Source organism: Helicoverpa armigera, chromosome 4 (genome assembly GCF_030705265.1).
Source record: "Helicoverpa armigera isolate CAAS_96S chromosome 4, ASM3070526v1, whole genome shotgun sequence".
NCBI lineage: Eukaryota > Metazoa > Arthropoda > Insecta > Lepidoptera > Noctuidae > Helicoverpa > Helicoverpa armigera.
This window is the reverse complement of record NC_087123.1, coordinates 13,489,027-13,515,946: the sequence shown is the minus strand read 5'-3', so window position 1 is coordinate 13,515,946 and position 26,920 is coordinate 13,489,027. Positions and strand designations below refer to the sequence as shown.

Below are 26,920 nucleotides of genomic sequence, written 5' to 3'. Positions count from 1 at the left end.
TAACGAATCTCAAAAAGAAGCAGTAGGCATCGACGCATCGCCTCGGGAAAAAATTGAGTGGTCCTCATCGGTGATTCGTGATCAATTTACTGACGTTTAATTTTTTTAACTTTCTTAGAAAATGTTCTTGAAATTATTTAGAATCAATAAGTTAGCAAATACTCATATTTCAGCAGCAAACAAATTCTTCGACGTATTTTTCCATGATTATTAAGCATATTTTAGGAGAGAAAATAAAATATATGAATTAAGAAAGATACAAACATTTATTTACACATCAAAATAACAAAATGTAATGGAACAGATTACAATATTTGGTAGCACAAGTATACAAGCTTAGTGATGATGATGATAATGCTTCTCAGGTACAATGTGGTGAGTGCTGTGCTTTACTTCCGCGTGGAAACTGAAACATAAAGTAGGTGTGTTACTATAAAGAAATATTAAAAAAAGATAATAAAATAAATATAAACAAACAATGGGAAAGTCATGATGGAAAATATGACTCAATTAAATTATGTCGACGACCGAAAGAATTTGACAATGAGGAACCAATATTATGTTCATAACCGGGACTGGGATGGCTGGCGTTCGTTGGAGATGGCCTAGATTCAGCAGTGGACAGCGATTAGTTGATATGATGATGATAATGAACCAATATAAAGGAATACCTAGCTATAAAATGATTAGAAAGCGAACTCATACCTCCTTTCACGCCAATAAAGTAATCAAAACAATTGAAGCTCACCCGGAATGTTTGTCAGCATGGTAATGAACATGCCTGACGGAGCCATCAGGTTCGTGCAGGGAGTACTCTCCCTTCACGCTGTCACCGTCGCGGTGCTCATGCTGCTCCTTGTGGTCTCCAGTATGAGAATCCTTCACTTCATACTTGAACTCGTACTTAGGATGTGTCTGTGAAACAAGATTACAATTAGGACGTGAAAAAGAAATCTAAGCCAATTTACAAAATGATTGTATATAGAAGATTGGATGAGCTAATCTGTGGATGTATCAATCAGAGTTCATAACGTCTATTTCTAATTGATAGCCCGATTATTGAAAATGGAATAAGCATGAAGTTAAATACATCAGGTCATTAGCACAATTTCAAAAATCGAATATCTTTGTATTTGGTGGAATCGAAAAGGATTGATGAGTAATCCCGAAGGAGGTTTGTCATATTACACAGTTCCATATTTAAATATTGTAGTGGCCAGTATTACTAACATAGTAGTCGACGTGATGATGTCCGTGCTCGTCTTTTATTTCAACGGGATGGTGATGGCCGTCGTATTTGTGGATGTGCTGAGAGGAGTGCGCATGCTCAGCTGTTACTACAGCTACCGCACACATTGCTAATACGAAAACCTGTGAAAAATAGTTAAATCAATAAATTATTTAATAGAACCTTATTTAAGAGATTAACAAGCCGTTAATGATTCATCTGCCTATCTTTTTCCCTTTAATGACTGATCATAATAATTTGAAAACTGAAAAGTCAAGTTCAGAACGATCTGAGCCATCAAAAAAAAAAAAACAAAAAAGATCGAAAGAAAAGCTTCTTGATTTTTTGGAAAATTATGAGATTTACGTAATTTACCTTAGACACCATTTTGTAAAATTGTTTTTAGATAAGTAGGTACGTAAGGCAAAACGTCTTCGAGTTAACTGATACATACTTTGAAAAAAACTCAGCTTTTATAGTAAAAAGTAATACCAAGGTAATACTGATTTCACTTTGAAACTTTGGGCTCATAACGTTTGCGACAGTCCGATTTGCATTATTTGATTATATCGTCGCATAAATGCACATTTGCAAATACTTTTACAATAACGTGGTAAATGAGAAAGATTTCATAATGAGGTAGTGTTGATGATATAAGTAAGATATTGTATATTGTAAGGGCCTTTTTTTTTTATCGACGTAAAATCATCAAATGACCCCTCCCGCTGTGGGTTAGCAGCGGTGAGGGAGTGTCAGACTCTTACTGACTAAAATCGTCGTGTTCCGTCATAGGCCTTTTATGTACCAGGGCCGCGGTATCTCTTTCGAACAACCCGCAGCCCCGGCAGGCCTTGGCCCTGCTGGCCCCTGGGGTTGCTGACATCTCTTTGAGGAGCGCGTGGAACAACGCGCGCCGTCGACACGGGTCTGTCGTCTAGAAAGACAGAGGGACGATGAGCCACCCGAACTCACCGCCCACAGACCCACGCCTACGGTGGCCGGGAGTCATCTCGCGACACCCGGCGCCCATGGTGTCTACCTGGTCCAGCGCGGCGGCCGGGATGAGAGGTGCGAACTCTCTGGCGTTCCGCCTCCTCCTTCTCGAGCATGACCGCTTCGCAGAAGGAGGCAACGGCATCCCATTCCCTCTCGCCCCGGACCATGGCCTGAACCAGGGCCGGACGCGAGAGGTCGCCGCCGCCCAAAGCCTCGACGAGGACCCGGCGGTGCCCCTCCCATGCGGGGCACACCTGGACTGTGTGGTCCACCGTGTCCTCGGGGCTGTCCGCACAATGGTGACACCTGGCGCCTCCTCACGACCGATGCGGTGCAGGTACCTCCCGAAACAACCGTGTCCGGTGAGGACCTGCGTCATGCGGTACGTGAGGGCGCCGTGACTCCTCCCGAGCCACTCCTCAAAGAGGGACTTACCGCCACGATGGTGGCGTGCCCTGCACTGGGTTGCGACAGTCGCTCCAGGCCACCATGAGATCGCGCCGGAGCTCCGCCCGCTGCGCGACAACTTGCCGCGGCAACGGGGTTTCTCCCCGGCGCTGAGCCTCCTCGCGCCAGTCGTACAGGCGCAAGAAGACCCTCGCCTCCAGATCCCACGGTGGCAGTCCAGCAAGTAGGCCAGCTGCTTCGCGGGAAATCGTGCGGTACCCCCGGATTAGCCTAATGGCTATCACCCTTTGGGGCACGTTCAAGTAGTGTAAAGCCCGCGGCCGTACCGAACGTGCCCATACCGGGGCCCCGTAAAGGGCCATGGACCGCATGACCCCCGCGTAGAGTCTGCGGCAGGGGGCGTTTGGGCCGCCCAGGTTGGGCAGGAGCCGCTTGAATGCAGCACCTGCCTTCTCCAGTTTGGGGCCCAAACGTCGGAAATGCTCGACGAAGTTCCACCGGCCGTCGAGGACGAGTCCCAGGTATTTCATCGCCCTCTCGGCGCCGATGGTAACCCCCCCCACCGTGACCTGGGAGCCTGAAGGTGGCGCGTTCCGAAGCCCATGAAATGACATGGCCTCGGATTTGTGCAAGGCCACCTCCAGGCCCAGCAGCTGGATCCTCTCGATGACTGTCGCAACCCCGCGCGTCATTATGTCGGCCGCCTCCTGGTGCGACCTCCCTTGTGCCAGAACCAGCGTGTCGTCAGCGTAGCAGACCACGCTGACGCCGCTAGGGAGGTCGGCGCGCAGCACCCAGTCGTAGCCGATGTTCCACAAGAGCGGCCCCAGTACCGACCCCTGCGGAACACCGCACGACCTGGCCTGGCAGGGCCTGGAACTGTAAGTTCGATAGGAATTTGGCACTAAATGATAGCTAGTCTATAGATACTAATATTATAGAACTAAAGAGTGTGTTTGTCTGTTTGTTGACTTGAATGCAATAGGTAATCTCAAGTCCGATTCGAAACATTCCTTCAGTGATAAATAACCCATTTATCAAGAAAGACCATTTCCCTACCTATGCCACCTTTTTATCACCTGCAGGCCAGGCGTTCTGATAAATAAGATATTCCGGGTGCATATCGTAGTTTCCACGAGAAGCAGGTGAAACCGCTAGGCGTCAGCTAGTTCAAATTATTAGTTCAGCTTGATTTCATTGCATCTATGTATGTTTTATCTGTTCATCATGTTTTCTAATAATTTCCCAAGTATAGTGTTACGTAGGTACCTGCTACATGTGATTTTCCTCAGAGATAGCTCAGAATCTAGATTAGAGACTGTAGCACCTGCTCTATTACATAATTGGCAGAAATAATGCATAAAAATGGAAAATGAGACAAGTTACGTACTCTGCATAAACCACGAAGATTTAGAAATTCTTACTACCTACTGTTTTTGACCATTATATGCGCTTTCACTCCAAAACAAAAAAAAGTGTAATAAATATACAGGTACACAGATGTCTGTAGCCATAGAAAAGACAACTACTAATAAATACTTTTAAACCGCTTGCGGGGTCGTAATTCCAAATAGATAAATACTTATTATGTGTGAGTTACAGTTACCGGCAGGGATATTGAGCTCTCGGCGGAAGAGTGGGGATCGCTTTGCGCACCCGTACGCATAAGGCAATAAGGCATTAAATCGCTTCTGCGCAGGTGAAGGTCATGGCTCAATATCCGTGCCGATAACTATATATGCGAAATCATAGAGTATCTTCATCTGCGTAGACTTTTCCCAACTAATTATTTATGAATTTTTGTACACACAATATAGATGTGTTGGAATCAGCTTCCATTTTAAGTTTATATTTACCAGTGTTTGCATGGAGCAACTGTCTATCTGACTGCTTAATTCAGTTAAAGGAATGGCAGATATCATACTGACTTTGACTTGGTAAATGTATGAGTCAGATTAAATTTTACAGAATAAATAAACTGAAATTACAAAATATTTTATTGAAACAATTCTGACATTGGCACAAACGTTTCAACTATTTTAATGAATAAGGCTTAGAGAATTTGCTTTTACCTGTATTGAATCATGGTTGCTAGTTTATTAAAGTATTTGTCTTATTAGCTTTACTTTTGTCAGTGACGTAAGCAGCGGGCTGTATTTCTCTTTTTAATAATTTTCACAAAACTCTATAAAGTGCTCTTTAATACTTAAAAATAACTATTTCTTCCAGTTTAATATCTTTATCGCCAATTTCATTGGCATAAATAATAAAGAAATAAGTATAGATGAAAACCTTGTTGTGTCATCATCATCATCTCCCGAGCCTTTTTCCATGCTTTTTCCCAACTACGTTGGGCTTGATAACCTTGTTAGTATTTTTCGAATCAATACAATATTGTTCGTAAATGTATGAAAATGGTTATATTTCTTATTAAAAAAAAGTATTTATTAAATTAAAAAAATATTTATTATTGCATAAAAACAACAAAATACAAAGACAAAACAATAAAAAATAATAAAATGAAACCCACAAAACTTAAATTTAATGATGCTTATGATGATGTGGCACGATGTGATGAGTGCTGTGTTTCACATCCGCGTGGAAACTAAGAAAAAGAAAACATAAAATAAAACATACAAAACAATCATCGAAGAAATCAAATAAGAGTAACTTGCAGTAGTAGGTATGACAACCTCATTCACATTATTTTTCAATATGGACATTCGATACATAATCGTACACTATGGAAGAAAGCTAATCAAGGTTTAAAGATTTATGATAAAACATTTAATTATAAAAATATATTACATAGTTCGTCGCCTTCTTCAGAATACATGAAGCGATTTAATTAGTTACTCCTATCATTTGACAACCTATGTATCTGTTACATCAACTACACGCGAATATACATAAGACTACATACATATCTCTATTGCAAGTGTGACTTACCCAGAGTGTTTATCAGCGTGGTAGTGAACATGTCTGTCAGTACCATCAGGGTCCTGCAGCGAGTAGTGTCCCTTCACACTGTCCTCATGACGATGCTCGTGCTGCACCTTGTGGTCGCCCGTGTGGGGGTTCTTTATTTTGTACTCAAACTCGTACTTGGGGTGGGTCTGGAAGTAGATATTTTAATTAGAATCTAGTGTAAAAAGCCATCGTTTCAGCCGAGAGAATGATGTCCATTGTTTTAAAAAGTTAACCACTGGAAGTAGAACCCTAGAAAACGAGGGCAAGAAGAAGGACAAGGACCATTTTGCACGGTTTTCAGCGATTCGTATCCACTTGGCAAGATCGTCCGTAGTGTTAAACATGTTTTATGAACGGATTCTGGGATAAAATAACCGTTCTAATAAGTTGCATGGCAATCAGTATTGTTATCCATCGAAGGAGAGTCCTATTGACACCACAATCGTTAGAGGTTCGTAAATGAGTCATCATAGTTGACTTCTAAGATGTTACTAAACTGATTACTCGAATAATAATCGATCCAGAAGATACTTGGTTTGTCTAAATAATAACTAACATAGTAGTCGACGTGATGATGCCCGTGCTCGTCTTTTATTTCCACTTTTTGATGATGGTCGTCGTGCTTGTGGATGTATTGGGATGAGTGACCTTCTTCCGCTGATATCGCCGCAACAGCACACACGGCAATGATACATAAAATCTGCAATAAAAAATAGGTATTAACTTTATGTAAACTGAAATATATGCTGTTGATACTGATAAGGTAACTCTTGAAAGTTCAATGTTAGGATTACATTAGTTTCTACTATATTGAATTGAATATTGATATTGAAAGTTTAATCAAGTAATAAAATCACAATTTTCTTGTCATTATTTGATGTTTTCTTTTTTAATTAATTTTTGCACTTTAAGTAAAATATAATCGTAAATACCTTAAAAGCCATTTTTGTACTATTGTAAAGAAACAAATGGTTGTACCTAAATGGATTAGAGAACTGATACATAACTAACACAATCTGAGCTTTTATAGTGAAAACTAAAGACCCCATTGATGTAATATTTATTGATTTCGTTCAGAAAGGTAGTTAAAACAGTTTACAACATTTTTATTACGGTTTCGAAAATGTATTAATTTTTATGCGTAGTTAGTAGTAACGTTTTTGCTATTTTGGCTGCGTGTTAATAGGTAACTACATAGTTTTTCGAATCCACAGTAGCCATGGAATCTGGCCCGGATAACTGGGTTGACGAAATCAGTTAAGACGTCGCTCCTTGAACAACACTGGTAGTTAGTTGCATCCAGTTAGACTGGAAACCGATCCCAACATACTTGGGAAAAGGCTTTTAATTAATTCTAATATTAATTAATTCTGTTATAAACAAAGTCCTAATCATAGTTCTTTAGATACTTAGCTGCTTTAAAATCCAATACAACTGACAAAGTGAAAATAAAAGTGTGTAAAAGTACTTACCTAAATAATATTAATCTTAATCTAGTTTGAGGTGTACGACAGTAAATAAACGGTTTAAATTACGTAATTATTTATTTATTTATTGTAAGTACTGCATTAGCTAATGAATTCCTTTACATTATTTTTATTGCTTAATCATAATGTTTATGCTTTATTTTTCCTTGTGGTTAATCCATGTTTTCCGATACTATTCACGTAATGGAATTCATGAAAACTATAATAAATCAATAAAATATTTGATTACCCTCGTCATCAGTATTTTTGGTAATAATAGTAGCGAAGACTCACTGCATCTATTGATGATTGTACCCTACCACTTCAGATCAGTTTCATCTACGTGCCGTGGGATCTTCGCGCACCTGGAAAAAAGCAGGCAATAAACCCCCGCGAAAAATAAACATTCTTACTTACTTACTCTGAAAGTTTTTTTTTTCAAATAGGACTAGTTGTTCCTGAGATTAGCCCGTTCTACGAAGCAAAGTTTTCAGCTTTATTATATTAGTATAAGTACATGACCTACGAATGGATGGATTTATTTTGCGAATTCTTTCATTGTTGTTAGATATTGCGAGGAGTAAATTCTAGATAATATAAGTTAGGTACTCTTTTCTGATAAACTATACGACGCTTACATGCTGTAAGGCATTATTTATTTATTCACAAACACAGCTATCATTAAGGATATTTCCCAATGCGGTAGCGTGGTAACATAATCATATCGCCTCTATAAATAAAACCCCATTAAAACATCATTGTTTATTAATAATACATTATGCCGTTTTCCAACCACAACATTAACTTAATCTATTAATCAAGTTAAATGAACAAAAAACAGCACTATTAACAATAATTTGGTGTAGTATAATTTTGACCATCCGATAGCAATTAGAAGCCGGACGAGACTAGTCTGAAGAAGTGTTAATCGCAGTTTAATCCATTATTTATTCTTCTAAGCTAAACTAGTAATTATTACCTATTTTGAGTTAGAGCTCAGTTATTATTGAGTATATAAAAAATATATCATTTCCTGACTATGTTGTGGTCGGCTTCCAGTCTAATTGATGCGGCGATTGATCTCTTGATGCGGCTGAGTACCAGTATTTTACAAGGAGTGACTGCCTGTCTGACCTCCTCAACCCAGTTACCCGGGCAACTCAATACCTTTGGTTAGACTGGTGTCAGACTTAGGTACTGGCTTCTGACTAACCGTAACGACTGCCAAGATATTCTAAATAAGCCGGGACCTATGTACAGTTTAACATACCATCCGAAACACAGTTCTTATTGAGCATTGTAATATAAACAAGCCTGCTTAGTGTCACATATAAATTGTTGTTAGGAAGTATTCTCTAAGTATTAGCTGTGGTATTAGGTTCTATTAATATTGTCTGAAAGTAAAGAAAAGTTATCGTTATGAATAAAACAGAGTTTCAGTTGATAACTCTGTTTTATTCATAACGATAACTTTTCTTTACTTTAAATTAACATGAATAAAAAAATCATCAATAGTAATAAGAATTCTGATTTCTGAGTCACCTTTATTGTTATAGAGTTTTTTAAACCTATTTTGTTTTATTTTTTGTACCAATAGATAACTACGTTATTTGTATCTTATTTGAGACTGCGCAACTGCCCAGTCTCTTCATTCGGTCTCATTCTTTCGGATGCTACCATGGAAAATAGTTAGTTATTTTTCACAACTTAAATATTGTCAGCAATTCATACAAACGTTCTTGATCAGTAAGTAAGTAGGTAATACGTTGACAACGTAGGTAAATCTTATTCAAAATGTAACTATTTGATACTGAGTACAATTTTAAACGGTCCTTAACGGATTTTTCAAAACAATGGATTGCTGGTACGAGTAGCGTGATAGGTGAACATTTGATACAATATAATTAAATGAACAGCGTGCATGGTATCTGAAGTTGGTTTCTATTGTGGCCAACAATTTCATCTTAGGTTATAAATTGGGAATAAACAACAAAAACTGTTTACACAAAACTGTATAATATAATGATTTAACATTCACAATACAAACGTAATAAAACAATCACAGTAGGAACAAATAAACACTCAAACTAATTATATCTAGGTATATCTAATGATGGTAGTGATGTTCATGGGTCACTTCTGCGTGGAAACTGGAAGGAAGAAAAAACAATATTGTAGAAAAGTTATTAAAGACTAAAAAGCTTTTCCCTTTGATAGGAAAATAATGAACAAAGTTATAAATATAAAATTATGTCGGTAAATAAGATGATGACATTCGAAAGTGTATTAATAAAACTATTACGCATCGCAATGATAATTACGAGTTAATGCTCTTTAGTAAATAAATATGTTTAGGACAGAATAACATCCTTGCTAAAACGCTATAGCAACTTAACCTATTTTTATCTCATTTGAATAGTCAAGAGCTTAAAGGGAAAAGGTTTTTATCCTAGTGCAAGAAGCACTTTCTTTGGAACCAGAGTGAATTCGCAAGAAATAGCTAGTGGAACATAAAAGAATAAACATTTCTCATGCTTACCCCGTCTTCTTATCAGCATGGTAGTGTACGTGTCTGATGGAACCATCGGGTTCGTGGAAGGAGTAGTGTCCCTTCACGCTGTCACCGTCACGGTGCTCGTGATGCTCCTTGTGGTCTCCCGTGTGAGGGTCCTTCACTTCATACTTGAACTCGTATTTTGGATGAGCCTGAATATAGATGCCAATAATGAGTACCACTTACAGCAGTTATAATTTTTGGAAATGGACTGATGTGAACTTTTTGTTATTTGTGCTTTGGGAATCATTAATTGTTAAAACTAATCCTCATTCAACTTGAATGGATTATTAATAGCACTTAGTATTGAAGTGAAGTAAAAGAGGTAACAGCAGTCTACTTTCACACTGAAGCATTCAAATTTTCCACTATCAGAGCTTTCACATTGGTTGATTATCCGCTCAGTTTACGAGTACGGAGTACAGGTTTTTCAGCCTTTTTTACACGTTACTCTTTTCGCACTGGTAAATTAACTAGAAAAACCGAGCATAAAATCTACCATTGAATGTAAACAATACTGCCATCTATGAGACTCTAAGAAGTATAAAGGTACTAACGTAATAATCAACATGGTGATGTTCATGATGTCCGTGATGATGACCATCGTGTCCATGCTCAGCTATGTGCACGAGCTGGTGATGGCCGTCGTGTTTGGTGAAGTGCTGTGAAGAGTGCCCGTACTCTGCTGAGACTGCTACCAAAGCGGTTACTGCTAAGACCAATACTGCCTGGAATTTGATAATAAAATTGATGTAGGCTCCAAAATCCAAAGGTGAGTTGGATCACGTATGTAAACTTATCGAACACTTCCTGGGCCAAAACCCTCCCATAATATGGCCTAATTTTATTAATGGCTTCCCAATTTGACGATCTTAACAATATGATAAAAAAAACAAAACGCAATCGTCTATTTTGATCCATATGAAGGATCAACGTCACAAAACTATTAACACAACACATGAATCCAATATACCTTTGAGTACATTTTGATAATTTCACACTACACCACGCTTGTTAGTAAACTGATACACAAGCACGAATAACCGTGTCTTTTATAGAGAAAATAAAAGTTAGTAATCAAGGTAATTTCAATTTATAAGATAGGCCGTAAAAATTTTAGTACGCACTTGTAATATTTCGTAAAACCATATTATCTACTCTTAATCGGTGCCGCACTGGTAATACTTGGCCATGTGACAGCTGTTATGTTTAAGAAACCTTTTTTATTATTATAGTGTTGCAGAAAAAAGTTATAACAAATTATAAATGTACTTCTTTATATGTATGTTTAGGAATCGCATTGTGAGTATTTCTTTTTCAGTCATAGATGCGAATTAGTTACAATAAATAAATTGTGGAAAAAATCAAAACTTTTTATAGACTACTGTACATGGGTAAAATTATGTTAAAAAAGAAGGTTAAGATATCACGTTTATTCTGCTTTTATACACGAGCATTACAATTAATATAACAACAATATCAACAGCGGTAAGAACTAAATTGTGTTTTGTAGACTAGATTTGAATCAGTGGTGGTGATGGTGTTCAGGAACGATGTGCACGGCGTGACCCTCGTACTTCACGTTGGCGTTGAATCTGTGAAGACAAAAGAGATTTTGAGCAAAGCTTTTCTTAAAAAAAATATCACTTTTAGATTTATCTACGTCTATGGTTACTCACCCAGTCTTCTTGTCAGCGTGGTACTCGACGATCCTGACAGTGCCGTCGGGTTGATGCAGACTGTAGACGCCCTTCACGACGTGACCGTCACGAGACTCGTGCTGAGATTTCTTGTCGCCGGTGTGAGGGTCCACCACTTTGTACGCGAACTCGTACTTAGGGTGAGACTGTGGGAAATGTGGTGGTTAGTTGCGATATCAGTTATAAGTTAAACTTGACAAGGATGAGATTAAAGTGTAATCCTTACATAGTACTCGACGTGTTTCTCTGTGGCTTTGCCGTGGTGCTGCTTGATGCTCTGTGAGGAGGAGGCGTGGCCGTGGTGTTCCTCGTGGTGTCCGTGGTGATGGTGGTAGTCTTGTGCCGCGACCATAGCTACTGCCATCGTGATTAGAAGGATCTGTGAACGAGTTCATAACGTATTAGGAGACATTCAATCAATGGGTTACAATAATTATTTTGCAATTAATTATTCGAAGAAAATAAAATACCTTGGTAAACATTTTGTTATTCTTAAACGTTGGTTACTTCAAAAATGCAGAGGTAACTGATGATTCAGCAAAGGGTGCTGGACATTTTATATGTAAGTCTGAAATCAAGTTTATTAAGTAGTCAATAAATTAAAATGATACAAGAATTGTTCCAAAAGCTGGTTATGTGTGAGGCCTTGATATCCTTGAGAACATAAGTGTATGAGTAAAAGTAGCTTTCTTTACTCCAGTAATACGATATTTAACACATTTCTGTTTATGTAATTAGTTAAATAACACTAATATTAAAATGTTCAGCAGCTATACCTCCATCAATTTCCTAAATGGAAAGTCTTGATGACATCCCCGACGTTATGTCCTGCATATAATATTTAGCAGAATCTTTGAAAGAAAAGCTGAATTTTAATGTAGATTTGAATCTGAGTATCCTTCAAATATGTCTTACATACTTACATATGCACACGCTGTTACAGAAGTAATGGATAATTACTCATCCCTCGTATATAACCTCTATGTTCAATTTCATGGAAGACCCATGTAATATTCATGCCAGTATCCATATTCCATAACTTATACTAAAATAACTTTTATTTCAGTCGTAAAAGCTTCAAAAAGATTTACATCACACGAGGTCAACTGCCTTTAAATCAAAGTGTTGACAAATTCGGCGATCTTACCACAAAACGCGTTTTATCAGAAAGTACGTTCAGATTTCAGGTTTTTATCTTAAACTTGCTTTTTCAACTGTATATAAAATCGTGAGTTTCTTTATCAAAAATCACTTATCACTTGCCTTTCGAAGAATAAACAATCAAACAAAAAATGTTCACTAAGGTGAGTTTGCATAAATTAGGAGCTAAGATGTGATTTACCACCTGAGCAATATCAACAAAAATGGCTGAAAATATTCATCCCGTACAATAGGTATATGGATTTGTTTAACAAAGCAGTGGATTATAGTAACAATGTAATCTTTATCGTTAGATCCTCCTCATCACGGTAGCTGTAGCAGCGGTCGCTGCACAGGATCACCATCATCACGAACACCACGGCCACGCCTCCTCCTCACAGAGCATCAAGCAGCACCACGGCAAAGCCACAGAGAAACACGTCGAGTACTATGTATGAGACCTGTTCATTTGCATTACCTACTTGTTCATACACTCTTTTGCAAAAAAAGCGGGCACCTATGCGAAATCTTAGTTTTAAGGACTTCACGTGTATTTCAAAGGGTTTTAATGATTGTAGTATGTTTCTAGCATCAAAAGGGTTAGCCAAGCATGCGTGAGAGTGTATTCTAAATTTGAATTTTGTACAATTGCTAAGAAATTGGTTAAACCTTGTTTTGGACTAATTACTGGCAGAAAGTTCGTCGGTGTTTTAAAAAGTTTTTGAAGTGATTTTCAGAAAACTGATAATGCAGTTTTAATTAATGATTAATGTACCTTTTTGTTAGATCAAAACATTTTTGAAAAACTATGCGTATTTGATAAAATTTTCACCTGCTCTAAATGGGCTATACTGATGATTGATGGCAATGTTAAAAGTTTCGGTATTTTAGTGTAAAGCGTTCTACAGATTAGATATTGTACCCACGTGTTTTAAAATATCGCTTTTACATAATTAAACACTATTTAGAGGAGTATCAGTACATTGGGCTGCGACAAAACCAATTTAAAGTAAGCAGTGCCGATCACAACTCGTCTCCTATAAGACTTTGACATTTTTTAAAGTCTTGAAATTTTACAAAATACAGAAAATAGCGCATGGACTGTGAGCACGAGGTCTTAAGGTCTCGTAATCACTGATTTTCAAACAACCCCGTCTTTTGGTAAACTCCGTAGACCTCCGAAGATCTATAAGTCTGAGCGTTCAAATAGCGTGTTTTCATCCCACTGTCATTTTATTAAATAAACTTGCCTGCACAATCATAACAATAATTGGCTATCTGCTCATTTCTTAAGAAACAAACGTTTGGCCAATAATTTTGAATTCTTGACTCCCTTTCAGCTAAATCATCGTTTAGTAACCCGATACCTACGGAGTTATCTAGAGCTTCAACGCGGCAATAATTTGACTTTTTAGATAGCTTAAACCCTCCTCATCGTTTTTCATGTGGTTAATTTTAACATTTATCACAAAATTTGATATTTTTTAAATGTCAAAGTCCGAAAGGAGAAGAGTTGTGATCGGCACTGCTTACTTTAAATTGGTTTTGTCGCAGCCCAATGTACTGATACTCCTCTAAATAGAGTTTAATTATGTAAAAGCGATATTTAAAAACACGTGGGTACAATATCTAAACTGTAGAACACTTTACACTAAAATACCGAAACTCTTAACATTGCCATCAATCATCAGTATAGCCCATTTAGAGCAGGTGAAAATTTTATCAAATACGCATAGTTTTTCAAAAATGTTTTGATCTAACAAAAAGCTACATTAATCATTAATTAAAACTGCATTATCAGTTTTCGGAAAATCACTTCAAAAACTTTTCAAAACACCGACGAACTTTCTGCCAGCAATTAGTCCGAAACAAGGTTTAACCAATTTCTTAGCAATTGTACAAAATTCAAATTTAGAATACACTCTCACGCATGCTTGGCTAACCCTTTTGATGCTAGAAACATACTACAATCATTAAAACCCTTTGAAACACACGTGAAGTCCTTAAAACTAAGATTTCGCATAGGTGCCCGCTTTTTTTGCAAAAGAGTTTATTTGTTGTAACATAACTAACTAATACATTTCCCACAGTCTCACCCTAAGTACGAGTTCGCATACAAAGTGGTGGACCCTCACACCGGCGACAAGAAATCTCAGCACGAGTCTCGTGACGGTCACGTCGTGAAGGGCGTGTACAGTCTGCATCAACCCGACGGCACCGTCAGGATCGTCGAGTACCATGCTGACAAGAAGACTGGGTGAGGAACCATAGTCGTAGATAAATCTAAAACTGATAATTTTTTTAAAGAAACGCTTTACTCAATATCTCTTTTGTCTTCACAGATTCAACGCCAACGTGAAGTACGAAGGTCACGCCGTACACATCGTCCCTGAACACCATCACCACTACTGATTTTTAAACCAAATCATACGACACTAATTTTAAGTTTGTTTTTGTTATGTTGTGCAATAATACTTACTAGGATTAAATGAGAATGACGTAGAAAATATGTTTTTTTTCCTTTGACTGATACAGAATTTGCTTGCTTCGCTGATCCAGTGATCATGAGACCTAATTATAAGCTTTCATTATTGTTACATCGTATCTTTTGAATGAATTTAGTAGAAACTCGGCCACTTATTGTTAGCCTGGTAGAATATATTAAAATACAATAAGGCAAAATAAAAATCAAACAATGAATTTCGACAGGAAAATTTTATTCGGTAACTTATACTATTCAACAATCGTAAAGTAACTTATAACAATTATATTATCACAGGATAACCAACGAGTATACTTTAATACTAAATAAGTTATTTACAATCATTTCAATGATGCTTCTTCGGCACTATGTGGTGGGTGCTATGTTTCACCGATGCGTGGAAACTGAAAAAAAGACTTATAATAAGATACACGTTCTTAAAGCGTATATTATGCCAGTTAGGGCGATTTGGCCATAAGAGTATATAAGGAATCTCTTGGAAAAATATTTTGAGCGTAACTATTCACTTTGGAAATAATTCTGCATTTTCAACACTATATCTTTATCTATGTATATTAAATGTGAAAACAGCTTTATGTAAATTAAATGAAATGTTTTGTGGGTCGTTGTAACATAGTTAAATAATCTACTATTTATACTTCGAGTTGGGCCTTTACATTAATGTAGTTTAATTATCTTCTATCGATTTTTTTTGTCTTTGGTCCGAACATAAGTTCTTGATATCGTGATAATATAGACAACTTTATGACAAACTCAGTCTACTCACCCACTATGCTTATCGGCGTGGTACTCAACATGTCTAACAGAGCCATCAGGTTCGTGCAGCTCATAGTAGCCCTTCACGGAGTCTCCATCACGATGCTCATGGAGTGACTTCTTGTCACCAGTGTGGTGGTCCTCTACTTTGTACTCGAACTTGTATTTGGGATGAGCCTGGTAAATTGAACAAATTGGTAAGTAATTGAAGGAGTTATTTAATTATGCTGATTTTTTATTAAAAAATCATGATCTCCAGTTTGTTGGCCATCGGTACTTATCTAATCTATAGTCTATACTAGTTTGTTGGTTTGTAAAGGCTCCGAAACTCCGGAACCAATTTGTATAATTCTTTCACTGCTGGAATGCTACACTTTTCCCGAGTATCATAGGCTATATTTTTTCCCGGTAAGGGCTGTAGTTTCTGCGGTCGATTCTTAAGCACCTGTAATAGGTCTATATGAAATAAAACCCTTTGACTTTGACGCTGGTGAAACTGTGGAAAAATGTCTGTCTGAACTTTGATTTTATATTTATTTTCACAGCTTAGGCGGTTACCTCATCATATGATGCACTTCATGAGTATACTTCAAGATTAAGTAGGTACGTTAAACTTACATAATAGTCGACATGTTTGTGATGATGAGTCTCTTTTTTATGCTCTTCCTTCTTCGGTTCTTCCTTCTTGTGATGTTCTTCTTTCTTATGATGTTCCTCTTTCTTATGATGTTCATGCTTTGGTGCTTCGTGCTTTTTCTCATGTTTCTCTTCGACATGCTCATGGATGTAAACCTTTTGGGCGGGACCATCGTGTCGGGATATATGTTGTGATGAAAATGCATGCTCGTGGACAGTCTTCGAGTTTGCGACTACAGCCAGAAGGGTGAGGACACACAGCACCTTGAATGTAACAAATGATTTTGATAAGAATGATGAAAAGATACAGTGGGACCGTTATGTGTTTAGAAGGCCTCGCAGCTAAGGTTAACTAAGTTTAACTTAAATGTTGTTTTTAAGCTTAGCTGCCAAAGGTGGATGGTACTCATCATACATTCTCAGAAAATTGATATTATACTACAGAGTAACAGGTTTTGAATTTGTTGTAATTATATCTGCCAGTAGATGTTTGATGTAAAATATTCAACGCTAGACAGAATGAAGTCACATAGAAACTGAACTGGTCTATGAAGATTTTCAAGAATAATCCAAAACACTGTTTCACTAAGAAATTAATGATTTCGACACACGCACTTCACTAGACATTTCACTTCCACAGTTCAAATCTTTCAATTTGTTTATTTACCTTGAACACCATTTTGTTTCCAAAAGTTGTTGTTCTATGTAAATTCAAAAATAAACTGATACCTAATCTCTAAAACAACGGTCTTTTATATGAGTAACGTAAAAGTAATCAAAGCTAGACTGATTTCATTATAAAAGTAGCAATTTTGGTGAAATGGTACACGAAACGCTCTAGTGTTTGTAATACTTTCGTAAATGCATGAACTGAAATGCCTATGAGCAATGCCTAGTGTCACAACAAAACAATCCAATTACATGACATATTCTGAACGAAGGGTCTTCATATTTAGGTATGATAAGGTATGCTATGTTGTACTTTGAATAAATGACTTTTGATTTTGGTATATTTGTGTATGGTTGATGATTGAAGTTGACTATTTACTATTTTTGTCAAATTTAATATAGTGCTTGCTTTAAGTTAGCACATTATCGAGGGTCTAAAGATCATTGAAAACATTAAAACGATTACATAAGTAAAATGACTATTGTTTATTAAATATTTAACATATTAACGAAACACATAACAGACTTAGACATAACAGTAAAATTTAGACAAATCTAAAGAATCAGTGGTGGTGGTGGTGTTCAGGAACAATGTGCACGGCGTGACCCTCGATCTTAACGTTGGCGTTGAATCTGTAGATACGAAAAACAATGTATTAATTAACAGTTACATAAGCCAATGATTAATTCTTATGTCACTCCACTCACCCGGTCTTCTTGTCAGCGTGGTACTCGACGATCCTGACGGTGCCGTCGGGTTGATGCAGACTGTACACGCCCTTCACGACGTGACCGTCACGAGACTCGTGCTGAGATTTCTTGTCGCCGGTGTGAGGGTCCACCACTTTGTACGCGAACTCGTACTTAGGGTGAGACTGTGGGAAATATGGTGGTTAGTTACCTATGTTATAAATAAATCATAGAAAACATGGATTTAAATGTTAAGATTTGAGAATCATCATTACATAGTACTCGACGTGTTTCTCTGTGCCATGTCCGTGGTGCTGCTTGATGCTCTGTGAGGAGGAGGCGTGGCCGTGGTGGTGGTCGTGACCGTGGCCTTCTTGAGGTCGCGCTACGGCAACCGCGAGAACAGCAGCAAATAGGAAGATCTGTTTAATAATAAAATTGCACTTGTTTATTGCTGATTTTAGAAAAAAAAATATTAAAGTGTGAAGTTTTATATTATTTTTTTTAAGCTTTTAATACCTTGTACATTTTGCTATAATTGTATTCTTAACTCTTGGAGTACTGAATGATGACTGATATCACCCCAGTACTTAATTTTTCTTTTTATACAATTTTACTAAAGGGACAGTGAGACAGTTTTTGCAATACGCTAAAAATTTATGGAAAACCAGTTTACCGAATATAACTTGCTCCGGAAAGTTAACCTTGAATTGTTTTAATATCAATAAACTTCTTTTTTTACGAGAGGGCAATGGCATTCGCCAAAAAAAATTTTCCGTTTTTTGTCCTACATTTTGATGAAATATCTGAGTAGGTGCTTACCAGTATCTATAATTAGTACAAAGTACAAACACTTGCTTTTACCAAAATATAATTTAAATCTCGTGATAAAATTATTGCTATTTCTCCGTCTTTTCAACAGCGTTCCATGCCAGCTATTTCGCACGGACAGCAAACCTTATACTGTCTAGGCAGAGCTAACAGTCCCAACTCTCACAATACAAAATTTTACTCAATACTTAAACAAACATATTTTCTTAGAATTTTACAGACTTCATAGTGGTTTCATTCTCAATCATACTTTATTCTTGTAGATAGTTTATTTGAACTTCGACGTAATATTATTATGCAGATGAGTAACAAATGGTACCACTATGACATAAATTAACGCATACCTACCTAATCACTATGTACTATTTTTAACCGACTTCAAAAAAGGAGGTTGTTAATTGGACCGTTTTACTCATTGGTTAACCGATTGTTGAATGGTATCTACTAAGTGCATTACTTTTTTCAAATACTTATAAACGATTTAACTCAAATTATAAAATCAGTTATACCTAGTGAAAGTACATGCGATTACGCAGTTATTGATGAAGATGTATCTTAATCATATTATAACTTATGACCCATAATCGTGAATGTATACATAAATCTAGAAAGTAATTTTCTTTCATTGTATTCTTATTCCAATAACATGCATCTAATAGGTATGGTTTTTAATTGTCTTTTTAATATATATTCAAGTCACTTTCAATACCTGGACATTAGTTGTAGTTACAGCCTATTTATTGTTCCACATGGAGAAGGATTGAGCGTTAATCACCACGCTTGCTCAATATTACCTGTACATTATTTTTGTTTTATTCGAATTGGTCTCATATTGGTTGTTCCAGTTCTAATCAGGATATTATATTATTAAAATAAATGAATAGATAAAAAAAATATAATACACGCTTTCATAAATGCATGTAAAAGCCAAAAAAATGCGGCTTCATCAATAGCCCTGTAACCTAATCGTGATGAAAGTTCAACACAAGACTTTTCTAACAAGTCTAACTACAGCTATCTTACAATATTCCATGATAAAGTTCCAGTTCATATCTTTCGGCTCCATAGTTAGATCAGTATGTCAGTAGGCACTACATTATTGTATTGTCATGAAGACTACATGTACAGCTGCCAATTTTCCTTAGTTTAGATTCCATTACATACCGGTCGACATAATAAAAGCGTGTTGCTCAAGGCTGAAATCATTTCCCCTGGCTGGAGGCCTTAAATTCTAGGCATCTACAGAGAAAAGTCCGGTTAAGCCGTACACGGCCTCCTAGCCTGAACTGCAAGATGCAATACCAAAAAAAAAAAGTTGAAATCAGTTTTATCCACATAACCGAACAGGGGGGCACTTAGTAATATTCGAACAATGGCTTTTGTTCTGTTTGAAGATGGTATAACAGACTGTCTTTACTACGGGCAACGTATCCTGGCGAATCTGGATATTATTTTTGAAGGGAAACAAACTACATTCTTAACTAAATTGGTTTTGGTTCGTAAGAGAGGTTTACGGCCCTTGAGAAACACACCGGCTGGGCAAATAAGTATGTGTCATTAAATAGTACATCAGCACCGTTATTTTTTGTTTGGAAATTCCTTTTATCTGAGGTTATTTAGTAATTCTTATTATTTTCTGCTATGAACATCCTTTTTGCCCGGCTGTCATTGAACATCCTTGGCAGTCGTTACGGGCAGTCAGAAGCCAGTAAGTCTGACACCAGTCTAACCAAGGGGTATCGGGTTGCCCGGGTAACTGAGTTGAGGAGTTCAGATAGGCAGTCGCTTCTTGTAAAGCACTGGTACTCAGCTGAATCCGGTTAGACTGGAAGCCGACCCCAACATAGTTTGGGAAAAAGGCTCGGAGGATGATGATTATTTTCTGCTATGAAATAAAAATCGTTGTTGTATTGACGTCTTCAACACAAAATTAGGTGTGTAAAATGAATGTTCAAAAAAGATTAGACGGAGATAGGTGGAGTAATATATTTATTTATTATTTACAAAACATAACAATCATAAAAAACGATTAAAAGTAAATTTACAACAATAAAGAAATTTATCTATCGCTGAATCAGTGATGATGATGGTGTTCAGGAACAATGTGTTTAGCGTGACCCTGGTACTTTACGTTAGCGTTGAATCTGGAGACAAGATTATCAGTTAGTAAAAGAAGTCTCACCAATCGCTGTTTTAATTTATTGAATCACACTCACCCAGTCTTCTTGTCAGCATGATACTCAACGATCCTGACGGTGCCGTCGGGTTGATGCAGACTGTACACGCCCTTCACGACGTGACCGTCACGAGACTCGTGCTGAGATTTCTTGTCGCCGGTGTGAGGGTCCACCACTTTGTACGCGAACTCGTACTTAGGGTGAGACTGTAGGAAATAAAGTCATTAGTTATGTCAATTCGTAGCCAGATAAAAGCATGAAAGATTGTTGAGTGAGAATACGCAGAAGATCGTCATACATAGTACTCGACGTGTTTCTCTGTGCCATGTCCGTGGTACTGCTTGATGCTTTGTGAGGAGGAGGCGTGGCCGTTATGGTGGTCGTGACCATGGCCTTCTTGTGGTCGGGCAGACACCATTGCGACCAAAGCGGCAACTAGGAAGATCTGCAATAATAAGGATTATTAAAGATATTTTTTATTTTGTCTATAATATAAAATTATGAGGCCGATGTATCTTTACCTTGTACATTTTGGATATTTTGTGTTATTTACTCTTAGAGTACTGAGTAATGACTGATAATATTCCAATATTCAATTTGTCTTTTATACACATTATTAAAGGGAGTATGAGACAGTTTGTCGCAATACTCTCGAAATACCAGTTTAACATAAAAATAATTGGACTGTCCTTCACTAATGAGAATGCAGTAAATCGAAGTAAAAGCTGAATTAACTTTCGGTATCAATTGAAGAAATGTAGGAGAGGTGATAATTTGATAATTATTTCAAAATCTATCCGTGTTGAAAATAAACATTACTTTTACACTCTTTTACGTTATGGGAGAATCATTTTTGTTTATTGCATACAATACTAAAAAGGTTTTTTCAACTACGTTAGGATTCCAGTCTAACTAATGCAGCTGAGTACAATGGAGTGACTTCCTATCTGACCCCCTCAACCCAGTTACCTAGGGGCCCCTACCGCTACATTACCGCTAAACAGACCATTTTCTGAAGTAGTACAAAATATTTTTTTCAGCTCGTTATAATTTACTAAGCAGTTAGTGTAGGTTAAGTATCTAATTGATAATTTGAGATAATGATTATTTACTCACCTGCTGGTTGTTCTTCAGAGCTGGAAACGCGTCTTGAGAACTATTTAACACACCTTGATAAAAAGTAGCCTATTTCCATTCCAGGATCCTGATTATCTGTGTACCTTTCGTTTTAGGTATTATTGGCGTGAAAAGCGAAATCTTAGGTAGAATAGTAACTTTATCATTAGATGTCACTTTACATACGAGTGCCTCGTTGGTCTAGCTGTCGCAAGTGCGGCTGCTGAGCACGAGGTCTCGGGTTCGATTCCCGAGTCGGGCCGAAATCGCTTTGTGGGTTTTAGAAGACTTTCACAAAGCAGCCCGGAGCCTGGAAGTTGGTGATTGATAAACCCGTGCATCGGAGAGCACGTAAATGTCGGTCCTGCGCCTGATCTCTCTCCGGTCGTGTCGGATTGCCGTCCCATCGGATTATGAGAGTGAAGGAATAGGGAGTGCACCTGCGTCTGCGCAAATGCTTGTGCACTATAATATGTCCTGCGCAATTGGCTGATCTCCTTAAATGAGAACAGCCGCCGTAGCCGATAATCGGCTAGGAGGACATCACATACGAGTGCATGCATTTTTTTTTAGGAATGCATAATTACTATGCTGTGTTTCTTTTACAAATACAAAGCTAAACTACTAAAAGCTGGTAAATTATGTCTGTAGGTAACAGTCAGAGATGGTATGTAACACTTTTTTAACAGGCACGAACCCTTATACAGTGTGTAAAACAAGTTGGCGTTATGCCCTGCTGGTATCTCGATAGCAATCTTTCTGACACCCGTGGTCAGAGGTTGTCTGGTGGACTTAAACAATTCTGACCAGTTATGTTAGTAAAACTGTATCGCACACTAAATATGCAGAAGGCTTAGTAAGTATTTGCAACGGCTTAATAATCTATTTAACTTTAAACAGAACCTATTTTTATATTAAGCTTTGATAAAGTACCTAATTACATAAGGCCGTAAACAATGATGCTTCTGAGTTGAAAATTAGTTTCACAATAGTCAAATTACCGGATATCTAGCCTACCTACGTCCACACTGCAGACCTGAAAGTCAGACTGTGGGCCCAGCGGTTGGACTTTTGCTTTTTTGAAAATGAGAATTCAATCAAAGTTTTAACTTGGTTTGACAACGGATAAATACCTGATAGTCGTTACGTGTGGATTTATTCATCTTCATCCCTACTGATTTATGAGCCCAAACCAACTATCAGCCGACGAAAAGTTTTTAGGGCTTCCGACTTTGTTTCTATGCAGGCAAAAAATAACTTTGTTGATTGATATGAATAAAATCTTTGATCGTCTCACTTAAAAAAGTCACTGCGCCAAGAAAAGAGTTTGGGAAAATTTTCTTTGAGAATAGAAGTTTTAGGTTGGTTCTGTATTTTCTATGCTTAAAGTTTTGCCTTACGTGTAACGTACAATTTTAGATTCAATCATAATTCAGATATAGGACCTCAAGATTTGGTACATCGGTAATCTAAAAGGGCTAATATCTTTATGTTACTATCATACTCAATATTTAAAGATGTAGAAGTAGATATATCAAAAATACAGTAGGTATATATGTAGTTTACGAATGTTAATGTAAAGTGATTTTCTAAGTCAAGTTCCTATGTGAATGTGAAAAATAACAATAATGTTATTATGTAATTTTACACAACAGGGTCCGAAATTAAGTACGGCGAAATTATAAATTAAAATTATTTATTTCATATTATTTACATCACATAGCTTAGAATAGCTTAAACAATCAACAATTAAAACGTGTAGGTTTATAATAACAAAAAGTTTGTCTAATATCAGATCAGTGGTGGTGATGATGTTCAGGAACAATGTGCACGGCATGACCCTCGTACTTCACGTTGGCGTTGAATCTGTAAAAATTAAAGAAACAATGAGTAATGACTTTCCTACCAAACATGTTTTTTTTTGTTTGGGTTAATATCTATCACCGCACTTACCCAGTCTTCTTGTCAGCATGGTACTCGACGATCCTGACGGTGCCGTCGGGTTGATGCAGACTGTACACGCCCTTCACGACGTGACCGTCACGAGACTCGTGCTGAGATTTCTTGTCGCCGGTGTGAGGGTCCACCACTTTGTACGCGAACTCGTACTTAGGGTGAGACTGTTGAAAATGGATCAGTTAGTAATGTATCACGAAAAATGGTAACAAAAGGTAATGATACAAATGAACAATTCTCATACATAGTACTCGACGTGTTTCTCAGTGGCTTTGCCGTGGTGCTGCTTGATGCTCTGTGAGGAGGAGGCGTGGCCGTGGTGTTCCTCGTGGTGTCCGTGGTGATGCTCCTCCTGGTGCTGCTCGTGCTGCTCCTCATGATGTTCCTCGTGGTGTACGGGCTCGTGCTTGCTCTCGTGAGTTTGGTGCAGTACGATGCTCTGCGATGACACAGCGTGACCGTGACCGTGCTGGTAGTCGTGACCGTGCTGCGGCCTCGCAGCGGTCATCGCTACAAACGCGGCTACTAGGAAGAGCTGTAAAATATTTATAAATTGTTTATAATATTTACTTTTTAAATATGTATATTTACTATTTAGAATTATTCAGTATGTTTTTTTTTTTACTTGAATATTATTACATAATTAGTATGTAAAAATATACCTTATACATTTTGATTGGTATTCTTAATTCTTGGATAATTGAACAGTCAATGATACTGTTTCAGTGAAGAATTTTACTTTTTATACACTTTAAAAGGACCTGCAATATAGTTTTACGCAATAAGTTGTACACTTGACCGACCAGTTTGCCATAAAATTGCTATAAGGCGACCTTGAGTGTATTAAATCTTATAATTACGTATTTTATTACTTTCTTTGGTGGAGGGCAATGACTTTCATTTAATTAAGTTGACCCTATTTTTAGACGTGAGATAACAGTACTACTCGCCCCTTTGTAATGTTCTTGGTAAGGCATTATTTTCATAGAACTTCAGATTAGAAGAGTATGGCCTTGTCGATGTGTCTGGAGTAGTGTGAGATGAGCGTGTGAATTCTTTTTTCCTTTGTATCCTAACACAAATGTAACTGGCATAGTCCATTTTAGTTTATAAATTAATATTCAACACTAGCTTCTGTCAGCGGTTTCACCCGCATCCCGTAGGAACCACGGCACGAACCCCGATAAAAAGATAACACTGAAATAAATTTTCAAATCGATCCAGTAGTTCTTGAGATTAACGCGTTCAAACAAACAAACAAACTCTTCAGCTTTATGATATTAGTATCGATAAATTTTTCTTGAAGCTTCATGTAGCTTCGATTCAACAATAGTAGATAAATAATTATTGTGTTTTAATCTTTTCGTTCTACGATTTTTAACTTTTGTCTATGTGAAAAAAAAGACGAAGAGACGGGAATTTATTTTTTATTAATGAAATTAAGTTTTTTTTTCTTTTAACCACCGACTAAATTCCGAGAACAAGAATACGCATGAGGCCCATATTTATCCCACAACTCCGCCAACTGCTGATATTTACCTAAAAATGGTTTGTATATTATTATGTAACCGGAAAATAACAAGACACGTAAGTTGATGAATTTTCTAGGTACTTGATCAACTTTCGGAAAATAATAATAAACGGCATTTGAAATGAACTATGTAACGTAAGTATGTATTTTAGTACGTTCATTAATTTACGGCGTCTTGCCGTTAAAGGATTCGACAAAGGTGAGGTGAACGCTGATTGGTAAAGCTCTATGAATAAACACTTGCTAAATGCTATCGACCAATCAGAGAAAAGTGTATTAAGTGGCGGATAATAGTGTATCGTCAGATAGTACACTGGGCAATGATTGGCCCATTTGTGGATGATTTCACTTGTAGCATACTTAGTTAATTATTAAATTACGGCTAGGTACCGTAAGTTGACCAATTAGCTAGAATTCAATGCGTTAAAATAGTACATTTCAACTGCCGTTTGTTATTTTCCAGGAGTTGATCAACTATCTATAAAATTGATAAACTTACGCATCTTGTTATTTTCCAGTGACATATACATCATATTAATATCGCCATTCATCATTTTTGCACACATAAAGCTTTACGCTGTGCGGTTGTACCGTCCTGAAACTGTGTAAGCTAAACCCTAAAAGAGATATTGTATGTATGTATAAAGTGTGTACCTACATATGTTTAATCATGACTAGATATTTTTTTTCGAACTTTGTTCATTAGTTACAACATTTATAGTAACTGTAAAGTTTTTTCTTTATAAATAATCGTTTTTTTAGATATACTGAAATGAACAGATTTTTACTAATAATACAGTTATAACGTCTATAACTGTGCGTTACTTTGACCTTATATCATACTTCATTAAGCCCATACAAGTAAGCGAATTTTCAAAAATTTGCTAGTTGCAACATGCATCGGATAATATGACTATCTTATAAAGCATGAATGGAGAAAGCATTAAGTATGGCATTTTACTAATTAGCTTTAAAATTCTAATATTAACTTAAACTCAAGAACCCAAATAGTCTAGTTACGACAACTAACGACAACATGTATTGAAATAAGCGATTGCAAAGGTTTTTAGAAACAATTTGAGAGCTTCTTTCTGCCATAATAAAACTCTGGATTGTAAACTGATGTCGTGAAACACATGTTTAAATAAAACCTAGTTCGGGTGGACCACTATCAAAGAATACAGCTTCCGAATTAATCGTTGTTCATATTTTAATCCTTGTAATAAAGAAAGAAAGAAGAAGAAGAAAGAAAGAAAAACCATTTATTTTACACACAAATGAGCAGAAAACAAACACACACAAATACAAACAAATAAATCTATGGACAAATAAGAAACCCTTTTTTCTGTTGGATTAGTTATTTTTTCTTGTAAACATATTTTTTTTTATATTATTATTATTTATTCTAAGACGCAGCATAACCCACTGACAACCTTGTGACAGTCAAGTTATTATTATTGGAAGTTAAAGCCATAAAGCCATGTATTCACTGAGAAACAATTGTTTATAAACACCGTTTCAGAAACAATATATACGTGTTATTTTGTTTCTGTGGACGATGTGGACGACAGAATTTCCGAAACATTGTTGCTG

The 26,920-nt window shown here is 36.9% G+C and overlaps 8 protein-coding genes across 8 annotated transcripts; 1 reads left to right on the top strand and 7 right to left on the bottom strand.

Annotated features, from left to right (window-relative positions):
• Window positions 1-336: 336 nt before the first annotated feature.
• LOC110375256 (cuticle protein 7) lies at window positions 337-1,615 on the bottom strand. The gene is made up of 4 exons (XM_064034373.1): window positions 1,604-1,615; window positions 1,231-1,371; window positions 749-915; window positions 337-406 (listed from the first exon to the last, which is right to left on the bottom strand). The coding sequence occupies exons 1-4, from the start codon at window positions 1,613-1,615 to the stop codon at window positions 337-339; spliced, it is 390 nt and encodes a 129-aa protein (XP_063890443.1).
• A 3,558-nt stretch (window positions 1,616-5,173) lies between these two features.
• LOC110375266 (histidine-rich glycoprotein) lies at window positions 5,174-10,607 on the bottom strand. Its single transcript, XM_064034372.1, has 4 exons — window positions 10,596-10,607; window positions 10,180-10,350; window positions 9,608-9,774; window positions 5,174-5,237 (listed from the first exon to the last, which is right to left on the bottom strand). The coding sequence occupies exons 1-4, from the start codon at window positions 10,605-10,607 to the stop codon at window positions 5,174-5,176; spliced, it is 414 nt and encodes a 137-aa protein (XP_063890442.1).
• A 526-nt stretch (window positions 10,608-11,133) lies between these two features.
• Window positions 11,134-11,697, bottom strand: LOC135116827 (cuticle protein 19-like). The gene is made up of 3 exons (XM_064034408.1): window positions 11,549-11,697; window positions 11,302-11,468; window positions 11,134-11,217 (listed from the first exon to the last, which is right to left on the bottom strand). The coding sequence occupies exons 1-3, from the start codon at window positions 11,684-11,686 to the stop codon at window positions 11,148-11,150; spliced, it is 375 nt and encodes a 124-aa protein (XP_063890478.1). The 5' UTR covers window positions 11,687-11,697; the 3' UTR covers window positions 11,134-11,147.
• Window positions 11,698-12,555: 858 nt separating this feature from the next.
• Window positions 12,556-14,874, top strand: LOC135116802 (cuticle protein 19-like). Its single transcript, XM_064034371.1, has 4 exons — window positions 12,556-12,626; window positions 12,777-12,914; window positions 14,553-14,719; window positions 14,805-14,874. Exons 1-4 carry the CDS (start codon window positions 12,615-12,617, stop codon window positions 14,872-14,874), a joined length of 387 nt encoding a protein of 128 aa, XP_063890441.1. The 5' UTR covers window positions 12,556-12,614.
• Window positions 14,875-15,290: 416 nt separating this feature from the next.
• LOC135116801 (histidine-rich glycoprotein-like) lies at window positions 15,291-17,036 on the bottom strand. The gene is made up of 4 exons (XM_064034370.1): window positions 17,025-17,036; window positions 16,340-16,621; window positions 15,732-15,898; window positions 15,291-15,348 (listed from the first exon to the last, which is right to left on the bottom strand). The coding sequence occupies exons 1-4, from the start codon at window positions 17,034-17,036 to the stop codon at window positions 15,291-15,293; spliced, it is 519 nt and encodes a 172-aa protein (XP_063890440.1).
• Window positions 17,037-17,493: 457 nt separating this feature from the next.
• Window positions 17,494-18,244, bottom strand: LOC135116800 (cuticle protein 18.6-like). Its single transcript, XM_064034369.1, has 4 exons — window positions 18,236-18,244; window positions 17,992-18,138; window positions 17,735-17,907; window positions 17,494-17,659 (listed from the first exon to the last, which is right to left on the bottom strand). The coding sequence occupies exons 1-4, from the start codon at window positions 18,242-18,244 to the stop codon at window positions 17,590-17,592; spliced, it is 399 nt and encodes a 132-aa protein (XP_063890439.1). The 3' UTR covers window positions 17,494-17,589.
• Window positions 18,245-20,621: 2,377 nt separating this feature from the next.
• LOC135116569 (cuticle protein 18.6-like) lies at window positions 20,622-21,293 on the bottom strand. Its single transcript, XM_049847369.2, has 4 exons — window positions 21,246-21,293; window positions 21,023-21,169; window positions 20,764-20,930; window positions 20,622-20,691 (listed from the first exon to the last, which is right to left on the bottom strand). Exons 1-4 carry the CDS (start codon window positions 21,252-21,254, stop codon window positions 20,622-20,624), a joined length of 393 nt encoding a protein of 130 aa, XP_049703326.2. The 5' UTR covers window positions 21,255-21,293.
• A 2,316-nt stretch (window positions 21,294-23,609) lies between these two features.
• Window positions 23,610-24,319, bottom strand: LOC135116824 (histidine-rich glycoprotein-like). The gene is made up of 3 exons (XM_064034402.1): window positions 24,041-24,319; window positions 23,794-23,960; window positions 23,610-23,706 (listed from the first exon to the last, which is right to left on the bottom strand). The coding sequence occupies exons 1-3, from the start codon at window positions 24,302-24,304 to the stop codon at window positions 23,637-23,639; spliced, it is 501 nt and encodes a 166-aa protein (XP_063890472.1). The 5' UTR covers window positions 24,305-24,319; the 3' UTR covers window positions 23,610-23,636.
• Between the last annotated feature and the right edge of the window lie 2,601 nt (window positions 24,320-26,920).